Source organism: Hemiscyllium ocellatum, chromosome 9, assembly GCF_020745735.1.
Source record: "Hemiscyllium ocellatum isolate sHemOce1 chromosome 9, sHemOce1.pat.X.cur, whole genome shotgun sequence".
NCBI lineage: Eukaryota > Metazoa > Chordata > Chondrichthyes > Orectolobiformes > Hemiscylliidae > Hemiscyllium > Hemiscyllium ocellatum.
In genome coordinates, this window is record NC_083409.1 from 25,367,749 (window position 1) to 25,384,886 (window position 17,138).

The 17,138-nt window shown below is 43.7% G+C and overlaps 1 protein-coding gene across 2 annotated transcripts in view; it reads right to left on the bottom strand.

Annotated features, from left to right (window-relative positions):
* The window catches only part of stx6 (syntaxin 6), a 32,272-nt gene extending 15,463 nt beyond the window's left edge, over positions 1 to 16,809 (bottom strand). Inside the window, exons 1-7 of one of the 2 annotated variants that reach the window (XM_060830081.1) lie at positions 16,591 to 16,809; positions 10,326 to 10,495; positions 9,206 to 9,300; positions 7,789 to 7,851; positions 6,978 to 7,100; positions 6,123 to 6,229; positions 2,866 to 2,960 (exon numbers count right to left, since the gene is read on the bottom strand). In XM_060830081.1, coding sequence (XP_060686064.1) covers positions 2,866 to 2,960; positions 6,123 to 6,229; positions 6,978 to 7,100; positions 7,789 to 7,851; positions 9,206 to 9,300; positions 10,326 to 10,495; positions 16,591 to 16,625 — 688 coding nt within the window. In that variant the 5' untranslated portion in view covers positions 16,626 to 16,809. The remainder of the gene's footprint in view (positions 1 to 2,865; positions 2,961 to 6,122; positions 6,230 to 6,977; positions 7,101 to 7,788; positions 7,852 to 9,205; positions 9,301 to 10,325; positions 10,496 to 16,590) is intronic. The other variant, XM_060830080.1, reaches the window with a different exon arrangement.
* Between the last annotated feature and the right edge of the window lie 329 nt (positions 16,810 to 17,138).

Consider the following 17,138-nt stretch of genomic DNA (forward strand, 5'->3'; position numbering starts at 1 on the left):
GAAGGTACCTGGGGGGTTGGGAGGTGTCCGAGATGGACCAAGTGAATTTGGGGGCAGGATGGAAGATGTGGGCAAAGTTGATGTACTGCTCTAGTTCAGCCTGGGTGCAGGACACTGAACCAATACAGTCATGGATGTAACGGTGGAAGAATTGGTTGGTGTTGCGGATGTAGGCAGGTGGTGCTTGAACCAAGGGATGGCACACAAAGGTCCCTCTCTGATCTTCTGTACTTCCTAGGGTCCTACCAATGTGTTGTCCTTTGCTTTGGTAGTAAACCCAAATGCTTTTCAGGATTAAAATTCATCTGTGACTCTCCTGTTCATCTAACCAGCTGATCGGTATATTCCTATAAGTGAAAGCTTACCTCCTCACTAGTTACCAAATCAAATATTATTTCATCACTTGATTCACAGATAACAGCCCTTCCTGAAGAAGGGTTCATGCCCGAAACTTCGATTCTCCTGCTCCTTGGATGCTACCTGACCTGCTGCGCCTTTCCAGCAACACATTATCAGCTCTGTTCTTCAGCATCTGCAGGCCTCACTTTCTCCTCACAGATAACAGTGACTAATTAATGAATGGACAGCAAGGACCCAGCAAATCGCTGCCAGTTTTTGATCATATTGGACAAATTTCCCTGATCACAAGAGCTCTTACCTTCTTGACCAATCTCCCATGCAAAAGCCTTTGTCAAAAGCCTTATTGAAAGGCCTGCAATACTCTCAACCACACACCTAGTTAGCCCCTCAAAAAATTCAATCAAATGTGTCAGGCAGAACACCCCTCTTAGAAAAGTCACGATGACTATACTTAATTAACTATTGACTCTGCAAGGGGAAATAAATGCTGGCCCTCAAACCTTTCCAAATTTTCCCTTCCACCGATACTAAACTGCGTGGCCTGCAGTTCTCATCTGTGCCAAGAGGATGTATTCAACTTAAAAGTTTACTAAATCTGATAGTGATTTGAAGATGCCGGTGTTGGACTGGGGTGGACAAAGGTAAAAAAAATCACAACACCAGGTTACAGTCTAACAGGTTTATTTGGAAGCACTAGCTTTCGGAGCGCTGCTCCTTCATCAGGTAGTTGTGGAGCATTCTGGAGTGTTTCGAAAGCTAGTGCTTCCAAATAAGCCTGTTGGACCATAACCTGGTTTTATGTAATTTTTAACTAAATCTGCTAATTCCCCCCTCCTTCTGAACATCAATCTGTTCAGTATTCCCTCCTGGTCTCTCACTCTCTCTCGTTTCTGCACCACTCCCTCCACCCCCCAACCACCCCCTCCCCCCCCAACACACACACACACACACACACAAAAACACCTATGCCAACAGTGTTCCTCTTGACAGTGAATACAGGTACAGAGTAATAATTTGAAACCTCACCCACATCTTCCAGAACTCAAAAGATTGCCACTTTGATCCCTAATGAGCCTCTCTCTTTCCCTGGTTATCCTCTTGCTTCCAATAAACTTCAAAAACATTCTTCACCGACCTGTGAAACCAATCTGAAGCCCACCTAACCTACACTATTCAATTTTTGTCCATTTGTAGATCCAATGACCATTTAAATGCCCTTAAAGTTGGCGAGTCTACTACTGTTGTAGACAGTGTGTTCCATGCCCCTACTACTCTCTGAGTAAAGAAACTACCTCTGACATTTTGCCCTATACCTATCACCCTTCATGCTAGACATCAACAGAGGAAAAAGCTCTCACTGTCCACTCTGTCTGACCCTCTGATTATCTTATATGTCTCAATTAAGTCACCTCTCAACCTTCTTCTCTCTAACGAAAACAGCCTCAAGTCCCTCAGCCTTTCCTTGTAAGACCTTCCCTCCCTACCAGGCAACATCCTAGTAAATCTCCTCAGAACCCTGTTCAAGGCTTCCACATCCTTCCTATCATGTGGTGACCAGAAATGTACGCAATATACCAAGTGCAGCCGCACCAGTTTTGTACAGCTGCATGGCCTCATGGTTCCGAAGCTCAATCCCTCCACCAGTAAAAGCTAACACACCGTATTGCCTTCTTAACAACCCTATCAACCTGGGTGACAACTTGCAGGGATCTATGTACATGGACACTGAGATCTCTCTGCTCATCTTCATCACCAAGAACCTTACCATTAGCCCACTATTCTGCATCCCATTGCTTCTTTCAAAGTGATTCAACTTCCACTTTTCCACATTAAACTCTATTTGCGACCTCTCATCCCAGCTCTGCAGCTCATCTATGTCCCTCCGTAACCTACAATATCCTTCAACACTATCCACAACTCTATTGATCTTAGTATCACCCACAAATTTACTAACCCATCCTTCTACGCCCTAATCCAGGTCGATTATAAAAATGACAAACAGCAGTGGACCCAAAACAGATCCTTGCGGTACACCATTAGTAGCTGTACTGCAGGATGAACATTTGCCATCAATATCACCCTCTGTCTTCTTTCAGCTAGCCAATTTCTGATCCAAACCGCTGAATCACCCTCAATCCCATGCCTCCGCATTTTGTGCGGGGATTGAGGGTGATTCAGCAGTTTGGATCAGATACTGGCTCGCTGAAAGATGACAGAGTTGATGGGAAATAAGGAAAACTAAGTTACAGATTTCTAGCTCACACATCCCAAACCTAGCTTAAAGCAGGAAAAAAAAACCTGTAATCATCTATAATGTTGTTCTCTGCCATAACTTCTTGATTTTTGTTTTGAAGTTTCAATTCCTGCCCAAGAGCACCAAACCTCTTCCACAGGTTCAATCTCAGGTCAGAGCAGTGACAAACTTTCCAAAGTAGTTTACTTATGTCCTGGGATCAATGTGTGAAGTAAGTACTGTACTGATACAGTCAGCCTCCTGCAACTTACCACTGGTCATGTGGGATACCTTGGCCAGTTTCTTCATTACATTATCCAGCCGTGACTGGGTACTATCCAACTCATAGGAGAACTCATCAAGCATACTGTGAGAGAACAGAAGGTATAGAGGCTGAAACATAACACTGAAGTCCAGGCTCCAATTTCACCCTTTGTGCACTGCATTATTAATAGAACTTGCTCTTGACTGCACATTATATTGCGATCAGATTGGAAACACAGGTTACCTCCTTATAGCTGCTGTAAAGTGCACTCAAACGTTTTGTCACTTGATGCTCGAAAAGTGCAGCAGACAAACAAAAATGTTGAAGTAGCGTTTTTTAAAATAAGTTAGTTAGTTCAGGTTACCAACTTAACCTGGATCGTTATGAAATTTAATATAGCTTTTCCCATTGTTGGTTCTTGGGCAATAGACCACAAGATATAGAAGCAGAATTAGTCATTCAACCCATCGATTATACTCTATTATTCAATCATGACTGACACATTTCTCAACCCGATTCTCCTGCCTTCTCACTATAATCTCTGATTCCCCTACAAATCAAGAACCTATCTCTATCTTAAACAAACTCAATGACTTGGCCTCCACAGACTTCTGCGGTAGCGAGTTCCACAGATTAACCATGTCCTGGCTGAAGAAATTTCTCCTTATCTCAGTTCTCAAGGGCTGTCTCTTCACTGAGGCTGTGCCATTGTGTCCTAGTGTCTCCTACTAATGGAGACACCTTCTCCACATCCACTTTATCCAGGCCAGGCAGTATTCTGAAAGTTTCCATCAGATCCTCATCCCATCCTTCTAAACTCTTAACAAGTACAGACCCACAGTCCTCAACCTCTCCTCATACACAAACCCTTTGTAATGGGGTCATTTCTGTAAACCTCCTCTGGACTCCTCCAATGCCAGCACATCATTTGTGGGCGGCACGGTGGCACAGTGGTTAGCACTGCTGCCTCACAGCGCCTGTAGACCCGGGTTCAATTCCCGACTCAGGCGACTGACTGTGTGGAGTTTGCACGTTCTCCCCGTGTCTGCGTGGGTTTCCTCCGGGTGCTCCGGTTTCCTCCCACAGTCACAAAGATGTGCGGGTCAGGTGAATTGGCCATGCTAAATTGCCCATAGTGTTAGGTAAGGTGTAAATGTAGGGGTATGGGTGGGTTGCGCTTCGGCGGGTCGGTGTGGACTTGTTGGGCCGATGGGCCTGTTTCCACACTGTAAGTCTAATCTAATCTAATCCTTCCTTAGATATGGGGTCCAAAACTGCCCAGAGTTGATCAGAGCTTTGTACAGCCTCAGCAGAACACCCCTGCTCTTATATTCTTGAAATGAATGCTAGCACTGCATTTGCCTTCATAAGAGTTAATTGAATCTGCATGTTAACCTTAAGAGAATCCTGAACTGTGGCTCCCAAGTTCCTTGGTGCTTCAGATTTCTGAAGCCTTTGCCCATTTAGAAAATAATTTACACCTCTACTCTTTGTATTAAAGTGCTCAACCTCCCACTTTCCCACACCGTATTCCATCTGCCACTTCTTTGTCCACTCTCCTAGCCTGTCCAAGTCCTCCTGTAGCCTCCCCATTTCCTCAACACATTTGGGCCTTGTGGTAATTCACTCAAAACCCACCCAGTTAACAGTTAAAATTGGGCATTTTACCATGGAAAATGATCCTGACACAGGAGAAGTTAACCCCCCCTTCTGCCATTTGCTGGTCTGTTAACTCTAATCTATGAAAGCTATGAAATCTAACTTTCCTTTGTCAGGGTATAGGAATAGGAAGGGTTTGGAGGGATATGGGCTGGGTGCTGGCAGGTGGGACTAGATTGGGTTGGGATATCTGGTCGGCATGGACGGGTTGGACCGAAGGGTCTGTTTCTGTGCTGTACATCTCTATGACTCTATGAATGGTTGCCTTTATCCTAATTTTGTACAAAACTACCTTTTCACAGTAACTTCTCGAAGTCCTCTACAAGTCCCATGATAAACTTAAATCCTTTCTTTTCACTTCTACCTCAAATTCCACTGCTTGCTTTTCTCTGGTTATACTTTCTGAATATGATTTAATATCAAATAATTGGGAATACTCCTCCCTTCTCTAAAACTTTCCCCTTTTCTCCTGAAGCGGTTCTAATATTTAGTTCCCAGTTATGACCACTTGCAGCTGTATTACCACACTCGTTTCTAGGTCATACCTGCCAAGTTAAATTTCTGCCTTAAACTCACTGAATTTGCTTTTCATATCCATGAACTTTCTATATTCAAGAAATATATTTGCTGGGAACTGAAGCGCAGTGCGACTCTCAATGAAAAGTTTATGAAATGAAGGCATTGACTTCGAACTGTGCAAATGTGACAATATTATAATAGTAACAAAAATATGACAAAACTCCTGTAAGTTAAAAGGGAAGTGGTGGATAGAATATGAAAGGAAGAGTAACGTTGAATTAAAATTAGATTAAAATTCCAAACCACCACATCACTTTTACATTACAGAGGCTGAAGTAATATTAAAAATTGCTTACATGGATCACCCACTCTAAACTATCCTTCAGTTCTGATGTGTTACTGATGTCGTTCTCATTTCCTTCTCCAAGTTTAATTGCTTAACAACTGTTAATTTCTTCTATCTTTACTGCTGTAGGCACAATATCTGACGAGTCATCTGTTCTCTTCAATTTAATGGCTTTTGAACAGCTCTCTATATCATGTTTTGCATCCTAAGTCCTCTCACACAGTTATACTTTCTGTGAATGTCCATTCTTTCTGTTCAACAAGGTTACTGGACCCAGTCGGTTCGGGTGAAGCCCATTCAATACTGCTGTTCGTTCCTGACCTTGAAACAAAATCTCTTTCCAAACCAACTCCTTCACCCACTTTTTCCAGTCTAGTTTGACTGTCTCAATGTCAATTTGCAGGTGGCATGGGCAATAATTCGCTGATTAATTAATTATGAATAAATTTTAATGTAACTCCCAATTCATGGTACTCTCCAACTGAATTTCTCGCCCAACCTTTCACACTGTGCCTCTTTAACCACAGTTAACATCAACTGGATATTCCCTGCTCTCTCTCATGTGCTTACCTAGCCTCTCGTGGGGTCGTTTATGCTGCCACACACACAAACACACTCCGTAATCCCACCCCCCAACAAGCCCAAAACAAATGCTGTGCGCGCACACATACACACAAACACAGCCTTGTAAAAGACAGAATGAGATTTAAAAACAAGGGAATAGTTGAAACGACACTCACACTGCTTGCTCGTCCAACTCATTCCCAATCTTCTGTGACATGTTCTTCAAAACACCAATACTGCCTGATACCAGCTCCAGCTGATCATCCTGCTGCTCGGTGATCAGCTACACACGGACAGCAAAGAGAAGAAAGGTGACCAGACGATCCACGAATAGCTGTTAAACACACCCCCTCCTCCCACCAATACCAGCACCGGCCTCACCCAGGCTCTCAGCAGACAGCCATTATCCATTATCTGCAAATCCCTTTTCTTTGGCACACTGTCATCTCCTGTTACCTGCACAGAGGCACGCCCCATGGGCCAAAATGACTCCGAGGCAGGGAGGTCAGTCCTTACACACCATTCGATCCTTGTCCAGTCCTTCTCAACACAAAATGCTGATCAGTTTCATAGGTCTCTGTGTTTGCTCCAGTCCCTCATGCAACTGGTCACAGTAAGTGGCAGCATGCCATTAAACCCCTAGGGAATCACTCCCTGACTTTGCACTCAACTGGTGCCCATTGGCATGCTCCAGCCACAATACCTTGCTGGATATCTTTCAAGTGCAGGGAGGCCAGTTTAATGGACTCATTCCTGAGAATAATATGCCCAGAAGAGTCCTGGAAATCCACTGGTGGACAGATAATATAGCTCAGACAGTGCCTTTATCCTACCTACTGTAATTCTTCCTCCGCCCACAGCAACCACCAACCTTCATGAGAGTAAGCTTTGGTTTGTGGCTTTCAATCTCCCATATCCCCCACAGAAAATAAAAATCAGGCATGTTAAAAGACACCCTGATACAGCCTCGACTACTGTCTCCTGCCCATCCATCAATTGGAAGATGCATTTCTCATCTCCTGTCCAAATACCTGCTGCTGCATATGCTGGTCCTCAATAAATTGCAAATTCGCTGCCTGCAACTCTTGGTCCAGCCGGCTATATTTGTCAGAAGTGGAGTTCAGTCCCTGGTTTCCTCTGGTGCTTAGCAAAGTCTGCATACAAGCAGAACAAAAAAATTAAAACTATTCAATAGACAATAGGATTTCCCTACCTGGAGAAGAAAGGTTTGTAGTCTCTAATTTAAGAGCGGCACGGTGGCTCAGTGGTTAGCACTGCTGCCTCACAGCGCCTGGGATCTGGGATCGATTCCAACCTCGGGTCACTTTGTGTGTGGAGTTTGCACATTCTTCCAGTATCTGCGTGGGTTTCCTCTGGGTGCTCTGGCTTCCTCCCACAACCCAAAGATGTGCAGGTTTGGTAACTTGGCCATGCTAAATTGTCCATAGTGTTCAGGGATGTGTAGGTTAGGTGCATTAGTCAGACGTAAGTGTAGGGGAATGGATTTGGCTGGGATACTCTTTGGAGGGGCGATGCAGACTTGTTGGGCCGAAAGGCCTGTTTCCACACTGTAGGGATTCTACGATGATTCTAACACACAATAAGTCTCTCAGAAGTGTCTCAAGACACTTCTTACCGGAGAAATGGATGAATTGACGTGCTGCAGTAATTTTCCACGCTGTAAACATCTGAGTTAAAAGTCATCAGCAGTAGGATTCTCTCTACTGCCAAAGGGCCACGAGAAACCCTTTGATGAACAGTGCTGGGAGATTTTTTCCGCCGGTGCCTCTACATCATACTGGTTGGTCAGAAGCAAGAGACAAATTCAAGCTACTTACTCACCTGTCTGTTTCTCTGCTCCACTAATGCCTGCATTGAGGAACTGGACATGTGATCCTTCATTTCCTGCAAATACAACTAAAAAGATCAGTATTCACTACAGAAAAAAAAATGGAAACACTCGTCACAAAGGGATGTGAACAGTTGCGCTGAATCAGTCGTTCACCGTGAGACTTGGTTTTACATTTACATAAGTTCGGAGCTCAACTAAGTCAAAGGACAACCCATGCAGCTTCACTTGTAAAATGAAACGGGCTTGCATTAACTCCCCCTTTAATATAAACAGTGTTTTAATAAAAGTGCTAGGGAATTGAGCAATACTTTTCGGATTCCATGCTGTGCTGTCAAACACTCCCAGGGCAGGTGCAACATTAATTCAATAGTTTAATAACTCCTTCTACCCTGTCCCTACCCAACCCTCCCAAGTCAGGTACAGCAGAGGGTTATATTTGGAATAAAACTCCATTTAGACTCTTTCAGAAACATGCATCAGAACAAGTTCCCCATCACATAAGTGACATTCCTACACCTCCCACATCAATTGTCTTACAATTCCTCCAATTGGCTCTCAGCATTCCAACACTCGCTTGACCTTTCCAAGCCAAGACCCAGAAGGGCATCGAAACAAGCAATAGTAATCTGCCTTCAGATTCTCCGATTCACTTTCTTTCTCTGCATGTTGTGCTTTGCTGGTTGAAGGCACAATTTCTCAGTGTAAGGCTAAAACTCCACATCTGAGCAGTGCACAGTGCTCAGAACTAATTTCAAAAACCATGAAACCCCACAAGTGCTTTCTCAGCCATGTCCATCTCCCATGGGGAACAGCAATGTGTGATTACGAGGGAAGGAGTTTGTACAAATAAGTGGTTCTTACAACCTAACCAAAAAAACTAACTAGGCCTTACATTTACTACCCAACCCTAATGGCCTGATGACTGAATGAAGTAGGCAGGAAGCGATAATGAAATTTAAGAATTGATACAGGATTAGAGTCACAACAGCAGAATGGTTAAAAGACAGAAGTTTCACTCTAGTAAATTACATTAGTGAACCAGATTAAAGATATTCTCCAGCTTTGTGGTCACTTTTGTTGATACCTTCATTTCACATGCTAGAATGAGTTTCGAGTATACAGTTTTCTGAGATTTACCCAGAGTTTGGATTGCTAATCTAGTAACAGAACCATCACAATACCATAGAAACTCTAGATACAAACATATTGATTTAACGATAAAGGAATTAGTGGTGAGACTTAATATAAATGCACACTGTTTTCTGCCTCTCCACAAAAGCTTTCCGTCTTGCTCTATATCTCCTCCTGCCCAACTCCCAGAACAAACATTTCCCACAGCCCACTGCTTTTAGATCACGGTTATTCATCACTGTCTCAGTTGTCTGTTAACACAGTAACAGGACTTGCCTTCACAATTTGCTTCGTATTGGTGATGAACGCTTTCCGCTTACTCAGTTCTACTGGATCAAGGTTAAACTTCCGAGGATTTGTCTCTACAATACGTACGCTGCTGTTAAGGCAAATTAACTTGTGTTCACATTGGATTAGAAATTATACAGACATCAACCTGTATTGATAGAATACTTTTATATAGTACCATGTTGAAGAGTTTAACCAGACCCAATGAAATATAATGACTCACAACTGCAGCAGCTATACAAGCCAAAACAAAGGTTTGCAATTTGACACGATAGTAGGCTTGGCACCACCAAATGAAATTGCGTGACAATCTCTCAATGATGTACCTTTGCACCACTCTTCTTCCATTATAGACAAGAATATCAATCTTCTCTCAAGGGCTGTCTTTAGTTGGTACCCAAGAGGATGGCTCACCCACTGATCTTCCACTCCATAACCTCCATTCGGATGATGCAAACCACTTACTATTAAGATGGCAAATCCACTACTGCCTATAGCCATCACTACAGAAAACTAGTTTGTTCAAACTGTTAAGTTTTCCATGGGCTAACACACAGTAGCATTCAGTTCCAAACTGTGCCAAGTTCTACTGAGTTATTGAGGAACTCCGTTTGCTTGGTGAAACACAGGAATTGTTACAATATTATTGCCAGGACCCCAATTAATGGGAAAATTGTTTAGTTTCCCACCCACTTCTAGTCTCTCAAACACTAGCCATTAGAAATGCTATTTTTTGGGATGCATTCAGTACAGGTAGCTTTGCTGTATTCATACATTGCTTTTCTGTCAATGTGTGCAGAAACTCACCTACCGTTGGCTTCAGATACAGGAAAACACATGGCCAGACTTTTACTAACCAACATCATAAGCAAACCCACTTCCCGTACTCCTGTACAAAGTTACCTTGAGCCTCTAGAGCTTTCAACATGCTTTGACATCCTGCTTTTAAGAGCCTTGAAACATATCTGTTAAACCAGACATGGATATTTGTTGCAAACATCATTTAGTTATTAGCAGCTGCAGTATTACCCAAGGCAAAACTGCCACATTGCTGTCTGTAGTGACTTTTGAGTAGGAGCCATCACTTTAATATGCAAATAAAGGATATTAATAGTCTCATCGAGGTCTTCCAAGTCCCACTCGATACTCCGGAGACTATTCCGAAGTTCATTCGTTGTCCAGTCACACTCCTCCTTGCTGGCTGAAGAGGGATCGGCCAGTAACTCGGTCCATCTCTGGTACAATCCCTGAGAAGTGTTCACCGCTTTCTGCACTTCGCTGGAAAAAAGAATACACCATGAAATTGGTACAAATTAACTTTTAATATCGTTCAAATCTTAAAACATTGGGAAACATCTTCTCAGCCTTATTCATGCATTTGGCGTCTTGGGGGTCAACAGTGGTATTGTAGATATTGTTCTCACTGCAGACTTAGGACTTTATGGGTTCGAGTTCTCACTCCAAGAACTGAATGTAAACCTAGGCTGATATGTGTTTGCACTGTTAAGGGACTACAGCTGTGTCGAGTTTTTCAGAGGAATCTTTAACAAATGTCTCGTCTCCACCAGCATGCCAACTTCACTCCACACACAAATGGACAATTAGCACACATTTCAGACCAGAACCACGCACTGTACCCCAGCTCCACATCTGCAGAATTACAAATAAGTTACAACACAGAATTAGGCATCTGACTCATCGTACCCTTGTTAGTTCCCCGAAAAAATACTTTACCCCACACCCCACCTCTTTCCCTATATCCTGCTATTTCTTCCCCCTCTTCAAATAATCATAGGAGCACCCATTCACAACAGTACAGCTGGGAGTAACCACATAGTCCTTGTAGAGACACAGTCCTGTCTTCACATGGAGTATACCATCCATTGTGCTGTGTTGCACTAACATTGTATTTAATGGGGTAAATTTTAAAAACATTTCGCGAGGTGCAAAGGGCGATCAGCAGCAGTCAGATTATATTCAACCACAATCTGTCAACTCATGGCCAGACATACCCCTCACTCTGCCATTACCGCCAAACCTTGGTTTCAAGAGGAGTGCAGGAGGATATGCCAGCAGCAGCACAAGGCACACCTAAAAATAAGGTGCAAACTTGCTGAAGTTACAATACAGGGCTTGTGCTCCAAAACGAGCAAACTGTGACAGTAAAGTTAAAAGGCTGAATCTACCTAGCAACGTGACATAATAGAGATGTAGCCAACGGAGGTGCATACACAGCACGGACAGGTACATTTCCCGATGGTGGATGGTCTATGAACAGATGGCATATATTTAAGGGACAGGAGGTTGTAGGGTGGTAGGAATCTAGAACTCATTGCTTGCAAGGGTGATAGAGACAGAAACTCCCAAGATTTAAGAAGTATTCAGACGTGCCATAAAACGGAATTGGAATGATTAGGTAATTATTTTTGACTTGGTAGACAGAAGGTACAGATTCTGTGTTGTAAATCTCTGAGTCTAATGAGGCAAGTTCAGAATGCCAAATGATGCTTTGCGGACATGGGCTCAACCCCACAAAGGCACATGGTGAAAGATGATTTCAGTAAAACATTTGGGATAAATGGCTGGTTTAATGGCATCCACTATCAACTGTTAAAAACCCAAGCTGATGACTAACGTTCTTCAGACAAAGCAATCTGCTATCCTTACCCGAATCTAGCCTACATATAATTCCAGATTCACAGCAATGTGGTTAACTCTTCACTGTCCTCTAAGCAGTTAGAAATTAACAATGACTATCTCCAACAAGAGAGAATCCAACCATTGCCCCTTGACATTCAATGGAACAATCATCTGTGAATTCCTCCACTAATAGATTTATTGGGGTTACCTTTGATCAGAAATGGAAATGTAGCTGGATAAGACATACAAATACTGCAGCTACAACAACAGATCTGAGACTGGGTCTAAATTCAGTGGCGAGTAACTCATCTGCCTCCTTAAAGCTTGTCCACTATTTACAAGACTCAAGTCAGGAGTGAGATAGAATACTTTCCATGTGCACTCAAGATGATCAGTACCATCCAGGACAAAGCATGCCACTTGACTTGCATCCCAACTAGACCCTTCAAGTTTTGCACACTCCAACAACAATGCACAGTAGCAGTAATATGTGACATTTACAAGCTGCACTGCGATAACAAAATGTTCCTTAAAATGCACCTTCCAAACTAAATGACCCTTACCACCTAGAAGGACATGGGCAACAGATCCATGGAAACACTATCACCTCCAAACTCCCTTCCAAGCCACTCATAATCCAGACTTGAAATTATATTGCTATTCCTTCACTGTCACTGGGAACTTCCTTCCTAACAGGACAGTGGGATTTCCACTCTCATGCCATCACATCCTCCATAAGGCTGAAACAATGTCTTAAAACTTCCTTCCTTTCGTGTTCCTATAATACTTGTATTCATAAAGCCCAGAGTTCCAATGTGCCTTATCAGTGTCAATAATTGCACCCAATCCCAGATCCTGCACTCAGTTTAGGATTGTAAATATTTTTAGTCTTTATAAAACAACTAAACCAAAAACTTAACTTTTTAATTAACGTGTTCAGACATGTTATGACACCTGAAGCAAGTGGGACGGGAACCCAGTCCTCATGGTTCAGAGGTTGGGGCAATATCATTCAGGGAGTGTCCCTTTATTTTATCTTTGCCTTTCCTCATTCTTCCAAGGAAAACCTACCATTTTGTACTTCTGTCCATTAAATTTCTTGTGTTTACCCATTCAACTAATCTGTCTGTTCTTCTGAAGTCTAACACTGGCTTCCTCAAAGTTCCAAATCTGCATAACTTGTCTACTAGAAGTTCTGAAATTATGCCCAGATCATCCAAGATTATATCATTACATTAGATTCCCTACAGTGTGGAAACAGGCCCTTTGGCCCAACTAGCCCACACCGACCCTCTGAAGAGTAACCCACCCAGATCCATTTCCGTCTGACTAATGCACCTAACACTATGGGCAATTTAGCATGGCCAATTCACCTGACCTGCACATCTTTGGACAGTGGAAAGAAACTGGAGCACCCGGAGGAAACCCACGCAGGCACGGGGAGAATGTGCAAACTCCACACAGACAGTTGCCCAAGGCTGGAATTGAACCTGGGACCCTGGTGCTGTGAGGCAGCAGTACTAACCACTGTGCCACCGTGCCAGATCTTAGTATAGATCTAAACAGGATTAGCCTTAGTATCACTGTTTGGGGAACTCAACTATGTGTCACCCTTCAATTCAAAGAAGACCGTTCACTATTATTCTGTTTCCTGTCACACCTATAGTTTTTATGCCATCCACTAATCTTTCTTCATTTTCTTTGTCCCCTTTTCCTCTCTCAGTTCACTTATATACTTAGCTTTCTGTTGCATTTGAACTGACATTTATCACTTACATCCTTTTCTTGTTTATTTGCATTATGATGTTTTTGGTAATCCAAGAAGCCCTTTCTTCATCCCTTGTGTAAATGTGTCTAGTCTGTACTCAAACCATCTCAGCTTTCAATGTCTCACATTATTCAGTCACTGCTTTACCAGCTAACTTTAATTCCAATACATCTGAGCTAGATGCCTTTGTAGTCAGCTGTGACTCCGTTGCCTCCAATACAACAAATCCCACTCCAAGACCTGAACACAACAACACAACTCCAGAGCATTTGTGGGGAAATTTAGTTCTGTCAAGGTAGTTTTTCAGGTGAAGCGTTAAATTAAGGCCCAGATATACAGATGTACAGCACAGAAACAGACCCGTTGGTCCAACTTGTCCATGCCAACTAAATATCCTAACCTAATCTAGTCCCATTGGCCAGCACTTGGCCCATATCCCTCGAGACTTTGCCTATTCACATACCCATCCAGATACCTTTTAAATGGTGTAATTGTACCAGCCTCAATCACTTCCTCTCCTCCCTCGCATGGTGCTATTTCAAAGACCAGGGGAGTTTTCCTCACTATCCTGACTCATATTTATTCCTCAATCAACATCATAAAGGCAGATTATCTGCTCATAAGCCATTGCTCATTGTGGAAGCCTGTGCACAAAAATGGCTACTGCATTTCCTACAATAGCAAACTATACATCATTGGCTACAGTGTGTTCAGGGATATCTTGTATTTGTGAATGGTACTATTGAAACAAATCACTTTCTCTCAAAATGAAAACTGGCTTTCTCCAGCCAAGTATTTTGAAACCGAATTACTACTAGCACGACCTCATTCTAATGGTTTCCAATCACTACTGCCTAAGCACGCTCTTGTTTATTCCCATGACATGAATTATCAAATTTTCATTCAAATCCTTTTAGACTTATTAGAAAGAATAGAAACAAAACATATTTAAATAGCTAAAAGATTGTAGAACTCTGCTGTAGAGAGGCATCCAAGTGTACAGGTGCATTACGAAGAAATTATATCCATTGGAATTTAGAAGAATAAAAGCTATCTTCTTGAAACATAGAGGATCTTGAAGAGACATGACAAGGTGGATGCTGAGGGGATGTTTCCTATTGATGAAGATTATAGAACCAGGGTCGACAGTATTTAAAAATAAAAGGTCTTCCATTTAAGACAAAAATGACTGTTTTGTTTTCCTCCCTATTAAAGGTTTGTTAGTCTACAAAATCCCTTTCCCAAGACAGTGGTGGTGGAAGAGCCATTTTGAAGCAGATATAGATGGATTCCCAACCAACAAGGAGTCAAATTCCTGTTTCACAGGGCTTGGTGCCGGGTTGCCTTATCTGTCATTTATATAAGTGATTTAGATGAGAATGTAGAAGGCTTAGTTGGTAAGCTTGCAGATGGTACCAGAAAATTGGTGGTATAATAGACAGTGAGAAAGGTCATCTAAGATTATATAAAAATCTTGATCAATTGAGTTAGTGGGCTGAGGAGTGGTAGATGGAGTATAATTCAGACAAATGCAAGTATTGCAGTTTGGTGATACAAACAAAGGCAGGTCTTACACAATTAAAAGTAGGGCCTTGGGTAGTGTTGTAGACCAGAGAAACCCTGGGTTCAGGTACATAATTCTTTGAAGCTTGCATCACAAGTAGACAGGGTTGCTCAGACCTTTGAGTATAGGAGTGAGATGTCATGTTGAAGATGCACAGGACTTTGGGGAGGCCTTTTCTGGAGTGTGCGCGCAGTTCTGGTCAGCCTGTTATAGTTGGATATTATTAAACTGGGAGAAAGTGAGGACTGCAGATGCTGGAGATCAGAGCTGAAAATGTGTTGCTGGAAAAGTGCAGCAGGTCAGGCAGCATCCAAGGAGCAGGAGAAAGGCTACCTGAAGAAGGGCTCATACCCAAAACGTTGACTCTCCTGCTCCTTGGATGCTGCCTGACCTGCTGCACTTTTCCAGCAACACATTTTCAGCTATTATTAAACTGAAGAAGGGTCAGGAGAGATTTACCAGGATGTGGCCAGGAATGGTGGATTTGAGATATAAAAATAGACCAAAAAGGCTGGGATGTCTTTTCACTGGGGCACAGGAAGTTGAGAGGTGACATTATTGAGATTTTCAAAATCATAAGGGGTATTGATAAGGTGAATGATAAGAGTCTTTTCCCTAGGGTGGGTGAGTTTAAAACTAGGGGATACATTTTTAACGTGACGGGAAAGTTTGTTTTACACAAAAGTAGTTCATTTTTTTCAAATGAACTTCCTGAGCAACTGGTGGATGCCACTACAGTTACAATGTTTAAAAGACATGCATAAAAAATATTTAGGGGGATCTGGGTCAAGTGCAGGGAAGTGAGACTGAGACAGTTTGGGATTATGGTCAGCATGGACTATTTGGACCAACGGGTCTGTTTTCCGGCTGTATGACTTTATGAATCGTAGGGAAGCAGGAAGGTGGAGTTGAGGCCACAATCGGGTCAGGGTGAACGGTGGGGGGGAGGTTCGAAGGGCACCCATCACACCCATTTTCTGGTTTACCAAGTTAAAAGTTAAGCCAAAGCATTCCTTCTGCAAACCTGCAACACCTTGGAAAGTACACATAGGTGTGAGGGAACACAACCCTTTACTTGGCAACCACAGCAAGGATCAAATGATAACAATCCGAGCTGCTGAACCCAAACGATTTAAGACCAACTGCAGCACCCAAACAGGGCTAGCTAATAAATTTCGGAGGGGGGGGGGGGATCTTGGAAAGACCTACTAGCCCTACTTTTAGTGCTCCTCATCAAGTTAACGATTCACACCTAAGGGGTGAGGGGGGTGGGAACAAATAGCCTTAAAGACGGAAGATGAGGCCGAGGGGGCTCGATTTGCAGAGGACACCGTCAATCAGAGAGAGGACAGCGGCTGCTGGAGGGCCCCTGCCCCGGCCCCGGCCAATCCCCCGCCTTACCCTTTCACCACGAAGAAGGGGTCCTCCATGGACATGATGCGGGACCGGGACCGGGAGCGGGAGCAGGTCCCGACCGCACCGGATTAGCGGCTATTCGCTCCCTTTAACGGTGCGAGAGCATGTCCGGGCCGTCACCACCCTCTCCCTCTCTGTGTCTGTGTCTCTCAGCCCCACTCCTCCTCCGCCGCCGCCGCCATCTTGCCGCTCCCCGGCGATGTGCTGCCGGGTCAGGGGTCACTCCCACCCCCCTGGTTGCTATGGGTTACAGAGAGAGGGCCCTCGACCTCATTCTTTCTGGTTTTTTACATCCCCCCCTCCCCCCAGCTCCGTCACATTGAAAACCATCCCGTCCCACTCGCACTGACGCCCTCCCTCTTGGCGCGACCCACTCCACCCTTTTCCGTCTTCCCCCCACCACTCTCTCTCACCCCCTCCCCCCCCCCCACTCTCTCTCACCCCCTCCCCCCCCCCCCCACTCTCTCTCACCCCCTCCCCCCCCCACTCTCTCTCACCCCCTCCCCCCCCACACTCTCTCCCCCCTCCCCCCC